At 31.8% G+C, this 21541-nt stretch overlaps 2 protein-coding genes across 2 annotated transcripts; one reads left to right on the top strand and one right to left on the bottom strand.

Moving 5' to 3' along the window:
• The first annotated feature begins 329 nt into the window (after nt 1-329).
• LOC101887697 (solute carrier family 28 member 3) lies at nt 330-16805 on the top strand. Its single transcript, XM_005188605.4, has 8 exons — nt 330-553; nt 10786-10839; nt 10905-11079; nt 14188-14401; nt 14462-15226; nt 15289-15616; nt 15691-15871; nt 16429-16805. Exons 2-8 carry the CDS (start codon nt 10789-10791, stop codon nt 16527-16529), a joined length of 1815 nt encoding a protein of 604 aa, XP_005188662.1. The 5' UTR covers nt 330-553; nt 10786-10788; the 3' UTR covers nt 16530-16805.
• LOC101887525 (uncharacterized) lies at nt 15920-20358 on the bottom strand. The gene is made up of 10 exons (XM_011296309.3): nt 20009-20358; nt 19626-19816; nt 19452-19561; nt 18939-19171; nt 18740-18873; nt 18578-18677; nt 18295-18442; nt 18059-18230; nt 17436-17760; nt 15920-17375 (listed from the first exon to the last, which is right to left on the bottom strand). Exons 1-10 carry the CDS (start codon nt 20252-20254, stop codon nt 16758-16760), a joined length of 2277 nt encoding a protein of 758 aa, XP_011294611.1. The 5' UTR covers nt 20255-20358; the 3' UTR covers nt 15920-16757.
• Between the last annotated feature and the right edge of the window lie 1183 nt (nt 20359-21541).

Here is a 21541-nt window from a genome sequence, read left to right on the forward strand (position 1 = left end):
AACCTAAAAGCTTTGTGACTTATCTATTTATGTTATCAGATTTTGAAAAACAAAAACGCCAAACATCAGCCCCTACTAACTTCTATTTCATCTTCTTTCATTGTTTGTCCCACTGTCAGTTTATTGCTACCATCTATATACATATATTAACACTTATATTGCTAATATGAATGAACGAATGTGTGTATGCATGTGTGCCGTATATATTCTTGATTTGTTCTGTTTTTTTGTTTTTGTTTTTTTTTATTTCATTTTTTTCTCGTGCTCGTTTTTTTATACAACCTTTTTTTAACAATCATTCAGCGAAAAATACGTTAACAGCGCCAGGCTTCATTTAGTTAAAAAATGTTAACAATCAATGACGGTCTCGGAATAAGTTAACTTTACGTGCACTCCGTCAAAAACATCAAAAATTGAAAAAAAAAAAAACCTATCGACACACGAACTTGAACTCAAAATTAATTTATTAGGCAAAAACTGGTATACTGGTTAAAAAAAATTGGTTTTAATGAAAATATTTTAACGAGCTAATTAGAAAATATACGCGAAAAAGGTGATAAAAATTATATTTTAAACAAAAGAACACAAAACATAATTTAAAAGTGTCATAAAACAAATGGAAGTTGTTTATCACAATTTTTTGAAACAATCCAAATGCTGTGTTTACAAATAATTAATTAACAAAGCAAATAAAATAAGAAAATAATGAATTGAAATTCGTGAAATTCGTTGGGGGAGGTGTAATATTTGAAGCATGAAAACGCAAATATGTTTTGAATTATTGCTGCGAGAGAAATTACATTTACATTGAAAACTGTTATGCATACATATTTTGATATTGTGCAGTGTTTTTTGTAGCTGTTTTCCTAAAATATCAATGTTTTGGAAGAATTTTTAATAAAAGCTCCATTTTTCCTGCCCGCATTTTATTGGATTTCAAATTAGAACAATATGCATCAATATAATAGTCATGAAATGATTAAGTTTTATTTTTTGTATATTATTGATTACAAAAATATCTAATTCTGCAATATTTTGAACTTAAATACAATGCTATAAGCCAATCAAAAAAGAATCTAGTCATCCTACTTTATTCCAAAATTGGGGAAGACGTGATTTGGGGATTTTTGTTTTGTACAATATAGCCTCTTCAACAATCCCAAAATATGTCAATTATAAGGGCGCATTCGAAAACCGAAACCCACAGTGAAGTTTTGTTGCCTGGATGTGTTCTACTCATTAGGATTTTAGGCTTCACAATATGGCTGGAACCATCAATAATGTCAAAATGTGAACCTATAATAATAATTAGTTGTAGGAAAAAGTGAATCCACAATAAATAAAATCTACGATTTTCCAACAAGAGGTCCTTGAAAAACTGTGCTTAAAAAATAAAGATTTCCGAATTTAAAGAAGTCCTTTAAACAAGTTTCTTATGAAATTCCCTATTTTCTACCAAGAAGTACTCGATAATCCACGGTATTTAAACAACAGGTTTTTGAGTAAGTTTTCTTAAAAATGTGAGAGGTCGCTGAAAAAGTTCCTAATAAAAAAGTAAAAAATCCTGATATTTTGCTAAGAGTTCCTAAGAAATATTTCTAATCCACGATTTCTGTCAATAAGTCCTTTAAAAGAAGTTTTTAGCATTCCCTGAAAAAGTTGTCTTGAAAAATCTTAGAATTTCTGTCAAAAAAAGTCCTTGAAAAGGGTTTGTTTTGGCAAGAGGTCCTTGAACAAGTTTTCTTAAAAAAGTCAACGGGTCACCGAGTTCCCGAGAGGTCCTAAAAATGTTCTAAAAAATCCACGATTTCCTGCCAAGAGCACCTAGATATAGATTTCTTGAAACATCCTCTATATTCCGCGGAGATGTCATTGTGTCATTGCAAATGTTTTCTTAAAAAGCCTACGATGTTTTGCAACGGGGTTCTACAAAACGTTTATCTTAAAAAATCGGTTATTTTCTGCCAAGAGGTCCTTGAAAAAGATTTCTTTAAAAGGTCCTTTGAAAAGATCACGATCTACTTTCAAGAGGTCCTTTAAAAAGTTCTCTCAAGTTTTCTCAGCCAAGATGTCCCTGAAAGAGATTTCGTTAAAATCCCCAAGACTTTCTCGCAAGAAGTCCTTGAAAAAGTTTTTCGTTTAATTTTTTTTTTTTTTTTTTTTTTTTTTTGAAATCCACGATTTCCTTTCAAGAGGTCCTTCAAAAAGTTTTCTAAAATAATCAACCATTTTCCGCTAAGAGGTCATTGGAAAATTGTTCTTAAAAAAATCAACCATTTTTGCCAAAAGGTCTTAAAAAAAAGGTCTTTCAAATTGTTTTAAAAATCCAAAATATTCTGCCAAGGCCTCCTTGAATAAGTTTTCGTTAGAAAAATACGATTTTCCAACAAGAAGTCCTTGAAAAATCTTTAAAATATAGAATTATTATAATTACGGAAGATTAGATGAACACGAATAGTCCCTATTTAAGACGGGGGAACTATCCGTGTTGTTGATTCAGGATTATTAAATTTCTAGTATCAGAATATAAATTCACACTTTATTTCGATAAAAATATTGGCAACTTAAAAAAAAAACAGTAAGGAAACGCAAAAGTCGGGTCGTGAATCGTATATGAACCCGACACCAACATTATGAATTTTTAGTAGTCACCTGTGACAATTAAACATTCATATTGTAAAGAAGGACAGACGCGCGGACCGAAGGACATGCATAAATTAACTCAGAATGTGATTCTATGGAGATCACCAAATGGAACTATGGGTCTATATCGTTTCCTTTCGAATGTTATAAACAAATGCATAAAGACATAATATCCTGTACATGTGTAGACAACTAATTTGAATTTTCAAAATGTTGACCATTTATAGACCAATATTCTCAATACTTACCCAATTTTAAAACAAATATTAAAATATAGAAGAAAACGCTTTGGTTGATTTCAGACTAATCTGTCTATGGCCCAGGTGTTCTTACTTTGTATCAGTGTTGTCATATTTCTTCATTTCTATATTCGCAAAGAAAAACCTTCCATGTATAAAATTATTTAATAATTTCAATGTTTTTTTTTTTTTTTTCATTGTGTCAAAGCAATCTTAAATCCAAAAATTGCTACCAAGATAACCAAGGAATTTGTACGTCTTATTAATAAAATTATGTGTTATGTGGGTGTGTTATAATTTTATAACTCATTCATTAAAAAATATGACACAATTTATTTTACCATACACACGCTTATGTATTTATATCCACGCGTTTCGGATTTTATCATAAAATTTTAATTTATAACCAATAGAATTGACATGTTCGAATATTAACATATTTTAATATGACAAACGGTTTGGCAATTCAATTTATAAACCCTATCTCAATATTTTGATTATTATACTTATCTTTTGACTACAAATCGGAGATAAGATATTAAGTATTGAGTTTCTTTAAGATATCATTTGAATGACAAGCTCATTCAACTTTCGTTACCCCGGTACCCGGTTATCTTGATCAAATATTAGACAAATAATGTAAAACGCGAATTTCCCGGTGTTTCATAATGTAATGGCGATGATTTGAAAGCTTATATAAAATATGGACTAATAGAGCAAAAATAGTGGATTTAAAAAAAAAATATTTTTGAAGACTATTAACGAAGTTAAAACTTTCTTTTCTAAAGAACAAAAGAATTTAGATATTTTAAAGATCCTCGGCACAATTTCTATTCGAAGTTTATGGATTTGTATATGTTTAGGTGAGATAGTTCGAGTTAGTAATGAGAAGACAACCACAGTCTTGCAAAAATATTTTATAATGGTACAGGATTTTATCATATCACACTAGATTTTGGAGTTTTTTAATCTTAAGCCACATCTTCCAATAAAAAATATGACTCTAATTTCTGCTTAGTTCATCTGAAACTTGAAGAAACTAGAAAATTTTCAAAAAAATGTCCGAAAAATACCTCTTAAATGACAATCGTTATATGCTGGCTATACGAAGACATAGACCTGCATAATTTATTTTTTGTCATGGGCGTAGTACCCATTACGAACTTCATATACGAAATTTGAAAAAACTCCATTCTATAATGTCTCAAAAATCATAAAAATGCTAAATATTGGGAGGTACCCTTATCTGGGGGCTATACAAAGACTTGGACCTGCATAGACAATATTCTGTCACGGGTTGTAGTACCCATTAAAATATGGAAAAGAAATACGCTCAGCCTCAGATTAATGCTCGTATTCATACGCAGATTCAGAAGAAAAAAATTTTCCTAATATTTTAAAGAATTGGAAAGTAATTGAAACTTGCTTCAAAAATGGCGCCCAACGTCGGCAGTTTTATGTAATTGAAAAAAACTAAAATTAACTATTTAAAAACAATGGACCTATAAATAGATATTGTAAAAGGTAACATAGGAGAATTTTTTTTTTTTGCTTTTCGAAATGGAGTTGAATAAAAATTTGCTAAGTGGCGCCCAACGTGAGAGATTTGGCTTCTAAATTTTAAATATTTTGTGAATATCTTGCATAATCGTTTAAGTGAATTAAATCTTTCCTAGGATTAAGAAAATGAATCAGAGGTCTTCGAGAGAAGTGGCAGTTGTCCTAGTTGTTGTACCCTTTACGAACTTCAAATACGAATTGTAAAATATTCCGGTAAATAATGTCGCTAAAATCATTAAAATACCGAATAAAGTTTTATGGGGGCTATACGAAAACGTGGACTGACCACTGCCTGCTGGCAAAATACACACGTGTGTAAAATTTTAGCCTTCTATCTAAATTCGTTTGAAAGGTAGCGTGATTACAATAGACAGACAGACGCACATCGCTTAATCGACTTGGAATTTTACGCTGATCCAGAATAGAATATATTATGAGTATTTCGAGGAGTTACAAACGGAATGCCAATGTTAAGATAAGAAGATTAAAAAGTGTAAACCGTTTCTTGATGGGAACAAATGACTAATGAATATTCTCTTTGGTCAAGAGGCATTATTTAATCTTCAACTCTGACAATAGTTTATGCAATGACATTAAGCCAACAATTCAGTCAATTTCTAACCCTTTTAAAAACTTTATTCAAAACGAAACTTAAAATGAACCTTTGTTTATAGCACAAGCTCTATATAAAAGATATTGAAACTGCAAATATTATCCTCCAGATCCTGATACTTATCATCCACAATATTGCATTCTTTCAATGTAATCAAAAATTTAAAACAATATCTATCGTTATCAACTTGGACCTGCATAAACAATAAAAGAAAATAAAAAAAGAAATACGCTCAGCCTCAGATTAATGCTCGTATTCATACGCAGATTCAGAAGAAATAAATTTTCCTAATATTTTAAAGATTTGGAAAGTAATTGAAATTTGATTCAAAAATGGCGCCCAACGTCGGCAGTTTTATGTAATTGAAAAAAACTAAAATTAACTATTTAAAAAGAATGGACCTATAAATAGACATTGTAAAAGGTAACATAGGAGAATTTTTTTTTTTTGCTTTTCGAAATGGAGTTGAATAAAAATTTGCTAAGTGGCGCCCAACGTGAGAGATTTGGCTTCTAAATTTTAAATATTTTGTGAATATCTTGCATAATCGTTTATGTGAATTAAATCTTTCCTAGGATTAAGAAAATGAATCAGAGGTCTTCGAGAGAAGTGGCAGTTGTCCTAGTTGTTGTACCCTTTACGAACTTCAAATACGAATTTTAAACAATTCCGGTAAATAATGTCGCTAAAATCATTAAAATACCGAATAAAGAGAGGTACCGTTTTATGGGAGCTTTACGAAAACGTGGACTGACCACTGCCTGCTGGCAAAAAACAAACGTGTGTAAAATTTTAGCCTTCTATCTAAATTCGTTTGAAAGGTGGCGAGATTACAATAGACAGACAGACGCACATCGCTTAATCGACTTGTAATTTTACTGCTGATCAAGATATAAATAGACATATATATATATATATATATATATATATATATATATATATATATATATATATATATATATATATATATATATATATATGTATATATATATATATATATATATATATATATATATATATATATATATATATATATATATATATATATATATATATATATGTATATATATATATATATATATATATATATATATATATATATATATTGAGTATTTCGAGGAGTTACAAACGGAATGCCAATGTTAAGATAAGAAGATATAAAAAAATATCAAAAAATTCAAAACAATATGTATCGTTATCCCCCCGAAGTATGATTTTAGCATTTAAATCATTCTAAATCCCAAAGATCACAATACATGCTTAAAACTAATCAAACCACTTGATTGCGAAAAAAAAGTCCCAGTTTCCATCTAAACATTTTAATCTGAAACAAGCGTCACTGATCAAGGAAAATATATGTATATGTATGTATGAATGTTTGCTTGTAGAAAAAAAAAACTCCCCAATACTCTCTTGCTCATTATCTAGCCAATAAAAATGATTATGGCTCAAATGAATTGACCAATTTCGTAAAAGCCCAAACAAGCCAGTTCTCTGCTAACTGTCATTGACACAACATTTGTCATTCGAACGGGTGTAATAAAATAATTATTCAAGCATATGCAAGTTAAAAACGTGTAAGAGCAATAAATATTGAAATCCTGATTTAATCTCTAAATAATGTTGTATATGTGTGGGCGGTCCTGCATGCAGACAAGAAAATCAAAATAAAAGATCGTATCAGTGAAAATATATGCAATATTTTTTGACAAGAAAAAAAACAAAAACTAAAATGGGAATGGTTGTGAAAATGAAGAGGACTTATTCCACATTAGAGAATGTTTTTTAAGGAAATAAACTTATAATAAAGGAAATTTAAGTATGGATTTTATACTTCCACAGCTGTAAAGTAAGAGATAGTTTAAATAATAAGTTAAAGAAATACAGATCATCGTGGATTTTAAATAACATTTTTTGAGTATTATTAAAAGAGTGAATCATAAATTATATCACTTCAAGGCACTTCAAGGCCATAATCGAGAATTTTAAATAAAATGTGTTTTAAATTTTAATCATGCCTCTATCAGAGCTTCAAATCAATTTTAAGAGGACTATCAGGGTTATAAACGTACCTCTTAAATAGTTGTATTTTATAGACTTAAACAAGTTAAAAAGCAGTAAGCTCGGCCGATTCGAACTTTGAATACCCTCCACCATTTGGAACAAATTTGGAAATTTCCAAAAAATTAAATCCTTAAAAAATTCTGTTAAAATTTTAAAAATACCGTACACCAACAAAGGCATTGTTTGTCATAACCCATTACCATACTCAAATTCGAAACTTGAAATAAACGGCGAATAATGCAGTTAAAATCATCAAAATATCGTATATAGGGAGGTACCGTTATATCGGTGCTGTGCGAAGATCTGGACCTGCATAGACAATTTTCTGTCACAGGCTGTAGCATCCATTACGAACTTCAAATACGACATCTCAAACAATTTCGGTGGGTATTGTACCTAAACTCGCCAAAATACCGAATATAGAGATCTACTGATATGTGGGCCTATACGAAGACCTGGACCTGCATAGACAATTTTCTGTCACAGACTGTTGTTTCCATTACGAACTCTAAATATGTAATTTGAAACAATTCCGGTGGATAGGGAGGTACCGTTATATGGGGCCTATATGAAGATGTGGACCTGCACAAACAATTTTCTGTCATAGGCTGTAGTATCCATTACGAACTTCAAATACCAAATTTGAAGCAATTCCGGTGAATAATGTCGCTAAAATCATTAAAATACCGAATATTGGGAGGTACCCTTGTATGGGAGTATACGAAGACGTGGACCTGCACAAACAATTTTCTGTCATAGGCTGTAGTATTCATTACGAACTTCAAATACCAAATTTGAAACAATTCCAGTTAATTCGCTAAAATCATCAAAATACCGAATATCGGGAGGTACCGTTATATGGGGCCCATATGAAAACGTGGACCTACATGGCCCATTTACGAACTTAACTTGCCTACTGGAAAAATAAACACTTGTGCAAAATTTTGGCCTTCTATCTCAATTCGTTCGAAAGATAGCGTAATTACAACAGACGGACAGACAGACCGACGGACAGGGCTAAATCGACTTAGATTTTTACGCTGATCAAGAATATATATACATTGTTGGGTCTGACATGAGTATTTCAAGGAGATACAAACGGAATGACAAAGTTAATATACCCTCCATAGAATGGAGGATTTTAAGAGAGTGTTTTGATTGAGGGGTTTTATAATGTTTTTTAAACGATACTATAAGGGTATACTGTCGTGAACTTCGAATTATTTTTAAAGCTGGATTTTAAATGGATTTTAAATAATATTCTTTTGAGGGATTGGCAGAACTATTGTCGCGTGACATACAAAATATGTTCAATATACCTTTAAGGCTAATGAAAAATGTTTTGGATTCTATATTTAATATTCATGGTTTTCAACTATTTGTTTGGAAATCTTTTTTATTCTGCAATATAAAGAAACACAAAATGTGAAAAACAAACATATTTAAGCGTATTCCAATTTAAATCACAAACGCCAGTAAAATAGTTAGGAGTATGTGGAAAAAGTCTTATAAATACAGAATAGATCATGGTGCCAACACATCCAGGGGCCCAAGGACCCCAAGCTTTGAAATGACAAATTTTTAGATATTTTTCTCACATTTTTTAAGAAAAGTATATATTTTATTCGCTACTGATTTTTTTCGTTTGGGAAAACATTGCACAGAGATTTAGAATTGGGGTTTCTTGGCCAAAATTCTATAACTTTTGAACGGTTTAATATATTTTCACAATTTTTGTATATTAACTTTGTCTTTCCGTTTGCAACTTCTCGAAATACTCATGTCAGACCCAACGAAGTATATATATTCTTGATCAGCGTAAAAATCTAAGTCGATTTAGCCCTGTCCGTCGGTCTGTCTGTCCGTCTGTTGTAATTACGCTATCTTTCGAACGAATTGAGATAGAAGGCCAAAATTTTGCACAAGCGTTTATTTTCCAGTAGGCAAGTTATTAAGTTCGTAAATGGGCCATGTAGGTCCACGTTTTCATATAGCCCCCCATATAACGATACCTCCCGATATTCGGTATTTTGATGATTTTAGCGACATCATTTCCGAAATTGTTTCAAGTTTGGTATTTGAAGTTCGAAATGGATACTACAGCCTATGACAGAAAATTATTTGTGCAGGTCCACGTCATAGCCCCCATATAACGGTACCTCCCGATATTTGGTATTTTGATGATTTTAGTGACATTATTCACCGGAATTGTTTCAAATTTGGTATTTGAGATTCGTATGGATACTACAGCCTATGACAGAAAATTGTCTGTGCAGGTCCACGTTTTGGAATAGTCCCCATATAACGGTACCTCCCGATATTCGGTATTTTGACGATTTTTGCCACATTTTTTCACGGATTTGTCTGAAATTTGGTATTTGTAGGTTATAATGGGTCTTATTTCGTGTGGCGAGTCATTGTATATATAGGACCACGCTTTGTTATAGCCCCTCATATAAAGGTAACTTCCGATTTTCGGTATTTTAATTATTTTCGACACATTTTTTCACGGATTTGTCTAAAAATTGGTATTTGTTGGCCATAATGGGCTCAAGCTCTGGTGAGGAAATATCGCATGTATAGGTTCACCATTTGGTATAGCCCCTATATAACGGTACTTCCCGATATTCGGTATTTTCATGGTTTTTGCCATATTTCTTCACTGATTTGTCTGAAAATTGGTATTTGCAGGTCATAATCCCAACCATCCTACACACAATACAAATTGCTCTTCTAAATTTTGGCGATCTACGTCAAATAATGTGGGCTGTATCTTAATTTCAACAGACAGACATGAATATATATTCTTTATGGGGTCTAAAACGAATATTTAAGGATGTTACAAACGGAATAACAAAGTTAATATACCCTCCTTTCAAATATGGAGGGTATAAAAAAAGGATGACTGTATGCATCGAATAAGTAAATTATTCGTTTAAAAAAAACTATCATGGCGCCCAACAGTTTTTTTCTCAATTTCAAATATCAAGAAAAAAGGTTCTGCCAATTCCTTTCAAAAAATCGCCATCCAATTTTTACAAGTGTGTCGGCTACAAGTATATTCTGTTTGCTTTGTAAACTGATTTCTTCCCACTTTTTCGCCGCACTCATTAAGATAAGTTCCACTTCACACTCCTCTTAAGAATGATCTTAATTGTTTAATGCAACAAGGAGATGTCATCGAATTCAACTTATTTACTTGTTCTTCATTGCACGAAGTTAGTTTTTTACAAGTTTCAAATATACATGTACAACATTGGACAGTTCCAAACTGGTTGCCACCGCATTTCAAATAAACCCTTTTGATTTACAATTTATTACATATTGGAAATGTTTATTACATTTTTATGGGAAATTGTGGGGAGTTACAATGTATTTCCATTTGTCACAATCGCATGGCCGATAAGACAGTGGATTTAAGTAAAACAATAAAACTAACGCTACTAACTAACTAACTTGACCATATTTATTGATAGTAATATCACAATTAAGCACTGATTTTCAAGTACCCATACTTGCACCTCGATGTCTGCACTGATTGTTCCCAAAGGTGTCACATAGTTCTTGGAACTCAGCTATTTAATTCGTATAAATTGATAAGATTTATTTAGATCAGTTTAATCCGGTCGAAATTATTTTTAACTAAACATTTGACGTTTATTGCAGATTATGGAGGACACGAAAAGCGGTGAAATAAATAAAGCCTTTTCCGGTGATGAGGTAAGATGTTAATACATATATTTTTTTTAAAGAATTATAAATAAAATATATATATATTTTTGTAGATCCTTGAAAATGGCGCCGAAACACATAAGACTGATTTCCAAATAGAGGATATTACTAGTAATGTAAAGGAGCATAGCAAAATAAAGCGTATTGTGATGTCCAGTTTGGTATGGTTGATCCATATTGTGGTGGGATCGTATTTTGGTTATGCCACACATTATTATATACGTGAATGTAAGTATAACACTGTGCAACATAAACAATTATATAAGGAAGACAAGTCAAAAACATTAAGTTCGGTGGAGCAGAACTTTGAATACCCTCTACCATTTGGAAGGACTTTGCAAAATTAAAAAAAAAATAACAATACCAAGTACAGGGGCCTATACGAATATGACGTCCTGCATAGACAATTTTTGTCACAGTTTGTAGCAACCATTATGAACTTACAATACCGAATTAGGAACAATTCCGGTGAATAATGTCGCTAAAATCTTTAAAATAGGTACAATTATATGGGAGCTATACGAAAATGTAAACCTGCATAGGCAATTTCCTTTCCAAAGGCAGGGGTAGACATTAAGAACTTCAAATATGAAATTTGAAAGAGTCCCGGTGAATAATGTAGCTAAAATCATCAAATTACCGAATATAAGGAGGTACGTTATATGGGGGCTATACGAAGATGTGGGCCTGTATGAGCAGTTTTTTGTCATAGGCTGTAGAACCCATTAAGTACTTCAGATACGAAATTTAATACAATTACAATTATATTGAGGCTATACGAAGACGTGGTAGAGGAGGAAATTAAATACAATTACAATTCTATTGAGGCTATACGAAGACGTGGAAGAGGAGGCTATTAAAATAGCGAATATAGGGTGGTACTGTTGAAACCGTGGACTTGAATGAACAATTTTCTGTAGTAGTATGTATTACGGAGTAGGTACTTGAAATTCTAAATTTGAAACATTTCCGGTGAAAAGTGTGACACAATTCAACAAAATACCGAATATATGTAGGTACAGTTAAAAATGGAGGTTATTCTAAAACTTGGACCTATATATCCCATTTTCAATACCAAAAGTCCTGCAGGCTTTGAACACATCTGAGTAAAATTTTATCAACCTACTTCACTTCGTTCGGAAGCTAGATTGATTTCCGCAGATCGACATGGAATTTTATGCTAATCAAAAATATATATACTTTGTGGGATCTAAAATTTAATGTACTCTCCTTTCTATGGTGGTAGGTATAAAAATAACAAGTAAGTAAACAAGTAAGCAAAGGCTATAGTCGTGCGGGGCCGACTATGTTATACCCTACAACACTACAATATGTTGGAAACCCCCTTATGTCCAAATCCATATTATGATTTAATCCATATTGGAAGATTTAGGATTTAGGAAATTTAGGATTTTGACTAGGGATTTAGACTAGGGACATTTGTCCAACATTTATGCACTCCGTCGGGCTGTTAGTTGTTGTAGTCCATTTTACAGCTAAATATATTCCAATGGTCATCCAAAATGCTAGAATTCTTCCCTGTCCTTAACTCTCTTCACAGGCGTGTCGATTGGCTTCAATTGTGTGATCGGAAAAACATTTCTGTTTTTTGTTAATTTGAACACCTAAATATTTTGCAATCATCTCCAAAAGCAAGAAGCCCCTCTGTATCTCCAAATTTAAAATCATCTATATGATTTGCTTGTCTACGATATTTGGCTATATCGAAATCAGCATAAAAAGCCAGAAGATCGCCTTTTCTGTATTTCGGATGTCGCCTGTAAGCCATGCTGGTATTTTTTCATACACAATTAGTGGTCCATTGTACCCGCTGTCCTAAACGCTAACTTTATGCGAGATTTCGTGTTCTTTGGTTTCTATTTGTGACCTTTATAACGGCTGCAAAATCAGGAAAATTTTTAGTTGTTGGTTCATTTCAACCCCCTAATATATTGCGGACATCTTTGAAAACAATAGGCCTAGCCCTTCTGAGCCCAACCCTACCCTTGTGAAAATTTTCTTGAGGATCGGATGATATTTACAATACTTATATAATATCCCCAACCTGTGTTGTAAGGTGAAAAAATATTACAAAATATTATAAGTCAAATTTGAAAAAATCACATGCGATAAAAAATATTAAAAAATAAAAAAAAAAATGTCACAAAATACTACAAAATCTATATTAACATCATTATTGGCATATTTTTTTCACGATTTTTTTAGATTATATACTTTTATGTCAAGAGGGCATTCTAAATTGGCAAAATTTATCAAAATCGGTTCAGCCATTCTTGAGATATAAGCATTCTAACTAACATCCCCTTCCTTTGTATATACACATTGTATATATTTCGCTATATATAACCGATATATTTACTATCGGCATCTACGTAACGGTCAGAATTTGACTTTTATTTAACACAAATGTTGTGGCCTATTTCACCCACTAAATATTACCCGATGACCATCAAAATTGGAAGGTTTCTGCCCGGCCCTAAGCTCTAGCCCCATGCTAACCTGTAGAGCAACTGTAAAATCAGGATTTTTTCAGTTTTTGGTCCATTTCAACCCCTAAATATTATGCGATCATCTCCAAAAGAAATAGGGTTCTATTCTGACCCTAGCCCCACATCCATTCCAAATTTCGTGAAGATCGGGCCATAATTGCGACCTGTAAAGTGATTACAAATTAACATGGGCAGACGGACGGACGGACATACATAGCTAGATCGACTCAGCTCGGCGAGGTAGGAAGATCCATATATACTTTCCTATATGGGAAACCAATATTTCGTGGTGTTACATGATTTTTGGCCCAATCAAACTTATAATACCCCCAACACATAGTGTTGTAGGTTATAAAAATGAAATGAAAATAGGGCTGAAAAGAGAGAAAACCATCCCTTTTCCTAATTTTTGAATTATTGCTTTATCCATTCGTTCGCCACATCGTAAATAGTACTCTTTAGTTAACTTCATTTCGAGTAAACCTCTTGTACCCAGAACCCTTTTTTTAACTCCCAATTTCAAAACTCCAGCACTATTGCACCCTACGCACTAATGGTGCCGAAGCCAGAGAATTCTACGTTAATTTTTTTGGTTTGTATTTTAAAAAATAAAGCATATCTTACTCCTGCAAACGAATCAAATTTCACGATTGTATATTTCAGCCTCATCCCTAGGCTCAGTTATACTTATATAGTATCAATTAAAAGTCTATTTCCAATCCAGTAGAAGAATGTCTAAATACAATACATGTAATGAAGAACCATACAACCTTTTGCAATCTTTCGATTTCCTCCCTTTATTAATCCTTTTTCCAACTTTTTTCAGATAACAACCACCATTGCGATTGGGCCTGGCCAAAAGATCCCACATATTGTCCCATGCGATTTTGTAGTGGCTATGGATTCCTGATATTATTCCTTGGTTTTATCTATTTCGGTTTAGTTTATTACAAAATATTTAAGCCAACAATAGGTCGTAGATTCCATCGCCAATATATGGTGCCATTTGATAAATGGTGGATGGTTTTCAGCAGGCAGAGGTAAGGTTATATCTTCAAACCCGCAATAATATACTTTGACATTTACTTTTTATTTTGCAGAACAATATCGGCGATATTATTTGCTATTTTACTGCTCGCTCTGGCCATATTCTTATATTTCGAAACCAGAGATGAACCACAAAAATTAACCTCACTAGTGGCGCCATGTTTCTTCATACTCTGTGGCTATATATTCTCCACAGATCGTTCGGCCATCAAATGGCGTGTGGTCATTACCGGTATAACGTGTCAATTTATATTGGGCGTTATCTGCATTCGCTGGAGTGTTGGGCGCAGCATCTTTGAATGTGTTGGAAACAAGACAGCCACATTTCTGGCATTTGCCGATGATGGTAGTCGTTTTGTTTATGGCGATAATATCGTCAATCAGGGCGTCTTTGCCTTTGCCATTTTATCGGTGATATATTTCTTTAGTTTCTTTATTTCCATTCTGTACTATATGGGCGTGATGCAATGGGTTGTTATGAAACTGGGTTGGATATTGGCACAAATTTTGGGTACCACCGTGTGTGAAAGTGTCAATGCGGCAGCCAATATTTTCTTGGGCATGTCCGAGAGTCCTCTTCTGATTCGGCCATATATTAAGGTGTTAACTGCCAGTGAAATACATTCCATTATGGTATCGGGATTTGCAACGGTATCGGGTACAGTTTTGGCAGCATATCTTAGCTTTGGAGCTTCCCCAGCACATTTGATAACATCGAGTGTAATGGCAGCCCCGGCAACATTGGCAATATCGAAATTGTATATGCCCGAAACGGAGGAGAGTAAGACGGCAGCCGATAACATACAACTGGAAAAGACGTAAGTGAATGTGTGAAAATAAAAATAACGTTAATTAAAAATTATTTTAATTATTTTTCTAGAGAGGATTCTTCCATATTGGATGCGGCCTCAAATGGGGCCAATAATGCAATACCAATTGTTTTGGGTATCTCAGCAAATATTATTGCATTTGTTGCTTTTATTGCCTTCCTCAATGCTGTTGTGAATTGGTTTGGCTCATTGGTGGGTCTGGACTTTATTGACTTTGAATGGCTATTTTCGAAACTTTTCATACCCCTTGCCTGGGCCATGGGTGTGCCATGGGACGATTGTGATGAAGTTGCCAAAGTTGTGGCAACTAAAACCATCATCAATGAATTTGTGGCCTATGAAAGATTGGGGGTACTAATTACAAATAATATTATTAGTGTAAGTATTGGACTTAAGAAGAGGGGTTTTCATTTAAACAAGTATTTTATATTTGTTTTCTTTTAACATTTTAGGCTCGTAGTGCTGGTATAACAACCTTTGCCATATGTGGTTTTGCAAATCCCAGTTCTTTGGGTATTTTAATTGGTTCCTTGGGCGCCATGGCTCCCAATAGACGTGGTCTAATTACATCTGTGGCCTTTAGAGCCTTTGTTGTGGGCAGTATAGTGTGTTTTGTGTCAGCCAGTTTTGCAGGTAATTATTTATTTATTATTAAATTTATACAAATTTTCGAAAAATAAATTTTCAGTCTCAGGGGACAACATTTTTTCCCAAAGTAAAAAAGTACAATTTTATTCATTACAAATTATTATCAATAAAGGAAACATTTGAAACTCCTTAAACTAAGTAATTGTATAGAACTCAGGACAAACTATTACAATTAAAAACAAATTCAGAGACTCAGGACTGAGTTTGTTTTTCTGTAGAAAAACGTCAACACCTCTCCAAAGAAAAATAAATTTTCTACAGAAAAACAAATTTTGTTCCTTAGGGAGATGAGATGTTTCCACAGAAGCACATTTTTGGTCTGTCGTGGCTGAATCATTCAGAACCGTGCTCTAACTATAGAAAAATTTCAATTCCTCTGAACTCTCTATCTTTTCTATAAAAAAATCTTTAGTACCTCAGGACTACATTTTTTGTCCCTCAGATTTGTTGTTTATGGAATTTTTTCAGAATTGAGATATTTAAATTAAATACTTTAATTATAATTTAATTATATTTTTAATTAATATTTTTTTCCGTTTCAGGTATTCTAATGCAAGAAGAGGAAGAGAGTCGAGTTTATGAGCGTATCCTTAGTGTAATGCAAATGAAAAATGTTACAATAGGCATTATTGAAAGTCAATAATGAAAATGTATTAGCAAACTATTAGTGAAATAATTATCCATGTCTTGCCTGGTATGCAAATGTCAAAAAAAAAAACTTGTTAATATTTAAAATTAAAATCTATACTAAAATCTATAGAAGGATATAAGACTTTAGTTCATAAGTTACTTATTTAAGCTATTTATTTAAGTATAATTTAAAAACGGATGTATATACTAAAATAGAAAGGAAAACAAGTTTGTTGTATTGTTATTTTAATAAACATTTGTCAATATTGTGTTTTATACAATTTAATAATTCCATATCTTTATCATCAAATGCCACCGCAGATTTGGTAAGTTTTTGTGAATGTTCCAAGATTTCATTTAAAATAAATTTATAATCACCAGCATAAGAATTGTCGGTAATTACACGAGGCCTTTTGCTAATATGAACTTCTTGATATTCATTTGCTGTGGGTGTATTATTTTCATTGTTTACATTCTTAAATATATGTAAATTATTGATTTCACAAGTTTTGGGAGTTTCCAAAAATTTCTGTATTTTCATTAAATTTGGGCTTTGCAATGATTTTAACAAACTATCACTTTGTGGTCTTTTATGCAGTAAATACTCTAGCATATAAACACCCAAAACGACTTTAGTTTTGTTTGTATTTTCGCCGAGACATTTCATTACAGATCTATCCAAGTGTGTATCATTTAAAATCTTAAAAATTTGAAAACATTTCCATATGAATATCTTAAATTTATTTACTTCCAAAGAAGATAGAGAAAAAATGTGTGTGAATGCCTTTATCAGATCGTCCTTTACAACGCCAACCATTACAAATTGCTCATGTCGGCACCAAATGTCCAATAAGTGAAGCTGAAAAACAAAATATTTTTATGAAAATAAATTCATTGATATTTTAATTTTAATTCTCACAAGCTCATTGTATTCCCTTTTCAATAGCATACTATTCTGAATACGTTTCAAATAACTGGTTAGCTTGCTATTTAGATGGTTGAGCAATCTCATGTTGTCAACACCACATTTTAGAAGTATTATATCCTTGTTTGGACAATTCACAAAATATTGTTCAATGGTATTTTGTGGAACGTACGCAGCGATGGTTTTTATTATCATTTCAATTAAATATTTCTGATAATTTCCGTTTTCTTTGTTGCTATACGATTTATACCTTTGCCATGCTTTGGTCCAGAATAATAGGCAGGAACTCAAATGAGCATCTGAGTTTTTAAAGAGGTAACTGAAAGAAAGATAAAGTTTATTAAAAATGTATGTTACTGGTTCGTACATCAATGTTAAAATGAAATTTTTCTACGAATTAAATCGTTTTATTATTGTTGGGGGCATTTTTTTCCTAAAGTCTAAGGAAGTAAAGTTTTATAAAAACGTACTTTAATTTTCGTCTCTATCCGAAAATTAGTTTTAAATTTCAACGGACGTATTTTTTGCTTTATTTTACTTTAGTAGTATTTATTATTGATTAAGTTTTAATTATAAAATAAGGACGGTATATTTAAGGAAAAAAGGTTATAACTCACCCATAATAAATGCGTAAAATTTCACAAGATGTGTATGATTTTATCCACTTCGACTCCACGACATGTTTGCACCATTGCAAATGCAGCTCACCGGTAGCATCTTGGGCGGTCAATGTTGCAAAATGTATTAGAATTTTGAAAAATCTTTCACAATCAACAAAAAACAAAGGACCTTAAAATATACAAATATTCTTAAAATCCTTTATATGTTAATTATATAAACCTTTTTAACAAACCTTCAAACACTATGTCGAATATTCGTTTGCAGAGCGTTGTATCTGGTAAATAGTTTTTATTGGCTTTACAGCTAATAGACAAATATTCCAATACTAAATCACAACTAGAAAATATCTTATTATCCTCTATGAGATGCTGACATAAATGCTTTAAAGACAAATATTATTAATAAAAATGTGTATAGACTAAATATCATTCAAAATATCTTTAATATTTTGTTTGTCAGTCGAGTTAAATATTATTATTTAATAAGATTGTTAAAAGAAAATATTTTAATCTTACTTTTTCTATTATTTCCCTTTGATCAACCATAGCCAAAATATCATTTAAATCTGATTGAATGGCATCTAGTAGGTTGCTTTTAACATCCTTCTTCAAGTGGCTAAAATAAATTATTTTTCTTAAAAAAAAAATTGTTCCATTGTAAACATTCGGTAAACTTACTGTATAAACATTGAATAGACTTCAAAATATTCCGCAGCCATTGGCAATTTGGGGCAATTTTTTGAAATTAATTTAATTAGTTTCAAATAAAATTGGGCAACTTTCAGAAAGTTATCATTATTGAGGGCAGATTTCTGTAATTCATTAAATGATTTGTGAATTGAAATATACAAAAAAAAAAAAAAACTACTTAACTCACATCTTCTTGAAAATATTTAAAAAGTTTTCGTAATTCTTCAGTAATACCAAATATTGGTTTCTCTGTAGAATTACGCTTTAAGTCATTCAATGAATTCTTTAATTCTATATCTAGTTCCATTGGTGCCTCAGAACATTTGCTCGAAATCTTTGCCACAATTCGCCATGTTTCAATGGAAAGTTTAATGTCTGCGAATGACATTGCAGAAGCCACATCACAAAGTGATTTCAGAACTGAAAGAAAAGATAATAAATTGGATAATGAAATTATATAAAAAGTCAATATGGAATTTTTTACATTATTTGATTATTTCTTTTCCTCTGCGAGCATAATAATCTGATATTTGCTGTGAAAAGGAAAGCCAGATATGCACTGTACTATTCGACTAAAGTTCTTTTAGCAAGTGTTTATCACAGCAAAGATTCCATTTTTATTTTTTTTATTTTTTTTTTTTTTTTTTTTTTTTTTTTTTTTTTGAAATTTACATACTAAAAGAAGCCATAAGTTCATTACCTTTATTCAATCCATGGATATCTTCTGATCTCTGTATTTCCATTTTGTGTATGGATTTACTTAATATTTGTAGCACATTTTGATGAATAACAGTGAGAGGTTGCATATTTCTAGTAAATAAAAGATAATTGTAGCTTTATGGATTATGTTTTTTATTTTAATTATAGTACATACCCTTTTTCTGCAAACCGACTGGTTTGAATAACAATTTCAAAGCCAAATGCTAAGATAAGGCACAGAATATGTATTTCTAAATTTCCAATAGTTGTTTGTAACCACTGAAGAAACTCGTGTGTATCTTTCCACCATTGATGAAGCTGTTTGGATCTTGTATCTGATTTCGAAGAAGTAACATTTTGAATAAACTAGAAAATAAGTAGGAAAAATTAGTTAAAATCTTTAAATTTATGGCGAAATAAATTTTTATTATTGCAATAAACATGTATGTATTCAATTTATAAGAGCAATGACGCTTGAACAATTCCCTGGAAGAGTTCTTTTAATTTGGCGCCAACCTCAAAAGCACAAATAAATATAGTTTTATTTTCAATACTCACATTTTCTAGTAATTTTTCCAAAAATCCAATTATCTCGATCCAGTTTTCATTTGTATATTCTGAAGTTTCGTAGGCCTTAAAAAGTTTCCTAACCCATAGATTGTAAATATCTTCGGCGGGCGCGGAACTCTTTTCACAAATTTTCAAAGCCTGGTATCGTTCAATGCACGCAGAAATGTCTGCAGTTTCCAATTGTGTCAGTTCCTCAAATGTTATTAATAATTCCTCATTATTGAGGGAAGCCATTACGAAAACAATATATTAACTATTTAAATGTTTTTGTATTTAATTTATTTCAAAACTATAAGCAAATCACATTCCGATCACCAATCTTTTTATAACACCTATGCAAAGTTAAAAACGTTCCAAACAAGTCGTATATGAAACATATGTCTCGAGGAAAATTGTTGTTTACGAATTGGGTATAAGATAGCAGTTGAGGGTGGCGCAAAACCATTGCCTTGACTCAAGAATAAATTTTCGGAATTGGCAACTCCAAATAGGTAACAGAACTAGGATGTGTTATTTTGTCACATCAGTCTTACAAATTAAAATAAGTTTCAAAAAGCGTTATTAAGGACAAAGCTAAACCGACACTAATTTATTTTTGGTCTTCGTTTAATAATAAGAAAATGCTTTATTCCGTTATGCTTTTTAAGTCGTACAAATTAAATGGCCTCAGTATCTTTCAAATGGGTTTATCAAACGGACCGACTTTTGGACCTATATGCAACAAGTTGTTTTCATTTATTCGATATTATTTATTTATTTTTCAAATAAGTCACATAGCGCGAAAGATGAATTAAATGTCAGGATGTTCCCTTAAAAAATATGATCCCAAGTGTTCAATCTTTCAATTCCATACCAGCTGATTACGATTTTTTCCTAAGTGTGCCCGACGTATGCCCATTTTTTTGTATGTATTTACTGTTTAGAAAAATAAAAACAATATGTTTTTAAAAACAATGATTGGAAGAAACTTAGTTTGCGGGGCGCACATTAATGATATTAACCAAATTTACCATGGAATTGAAAGATTGAAAACTTAGGATATTTTTTGTGAGGCAACATCTATACATTTTATTAATTTTTTGCGCTATTTGACTCATTTTAAAAATAAACAAATAATATCAAATATAATTATGTTGCATATAATTTTAGTAATTCTGACAGGAGGCGGGCATAGCCTTAGGGCTGTATTTCTCTAGTTTTACGATGCTGTTCTACCTCTTTATTGTACCATTAGTAAATCTGGTTAATATCATTAGAATAATAAAAAAATATCATTAGAAAAAAGTGTAATCAGCTGGTAGCTCTACCTTACCTTTTTGTTGTACCATGGTTACTCCCTTCAAACGAGCCTTCATAGTAACTAAATTTCGTCGGATATGCCAAAATGCAGATAATTTGGACTCATATTGGCTATTTGGTGCACAATTAACCCGATATCTGTTGAGGATATATATGGGAGCTATATCCAAATATGAACCGATCTTGACAAAATTTGCTCATTGTTGTGGAATGCATATTACG

Source organism: Musca domestica, unplaced genomic scaffold (genome assembly GCF_030504385.1).
Source record: "Musca domestica strain aabys unplaced genomic scaffold, Musca_domestica.polishedcontigs.V.1.1 16, whole genome shotgun sequence".
NCBI lineage: Eukaryota > Metazoa > Arthropoda > Insecta > Diptera > Muscidae > Musca > Musca domestica.

Bases quoted from the DNA above. Each gene is read 5' to 3' on its own strand.
- LOC101887697 (XM_005188605.4), top strand. From the start codon at position 10,789: ATGGAGGACACGAAAAGCGGTGAAATAAATAAAGCCTTTTCCGGTGAT. The intron at 11,080-14,187 runs GTAAGTATAACA...AACTTTTTTCAG, and splicing joins ACATTATTATATACGTGAAT to ATAACAACCACCATTGCGAT. The intron at 15,872-16,428 runs GTAATTATTTAT...TTTCCGTTTCAG, and splicing joins TGTGTCAGCCAGTTTTGCAG to GTATTCTAATGCAAGAAGAG.
- LOC101887525 (XM_011296309.3), bottom strand. From the start codon at position 20,254: ATGGCTTCCCTCAATAATGAGGAATTATTAATAACATTTGAGGAACTG. The intron at 19,172-19,451 runs GTAATGAACTTA...CTTTTCTTTCAG, and splicing joins TATCCATGGATTGAATAAAG to TTCTGAAATCACTTTGTGAT. The intron at 18,874-18,938 runs GTGAGTTAAGTA...AATGAATTACAG, and splicing joins TTAAATATTTTCAAGAAGAT to AAATCTGCCCTCAATAATGA.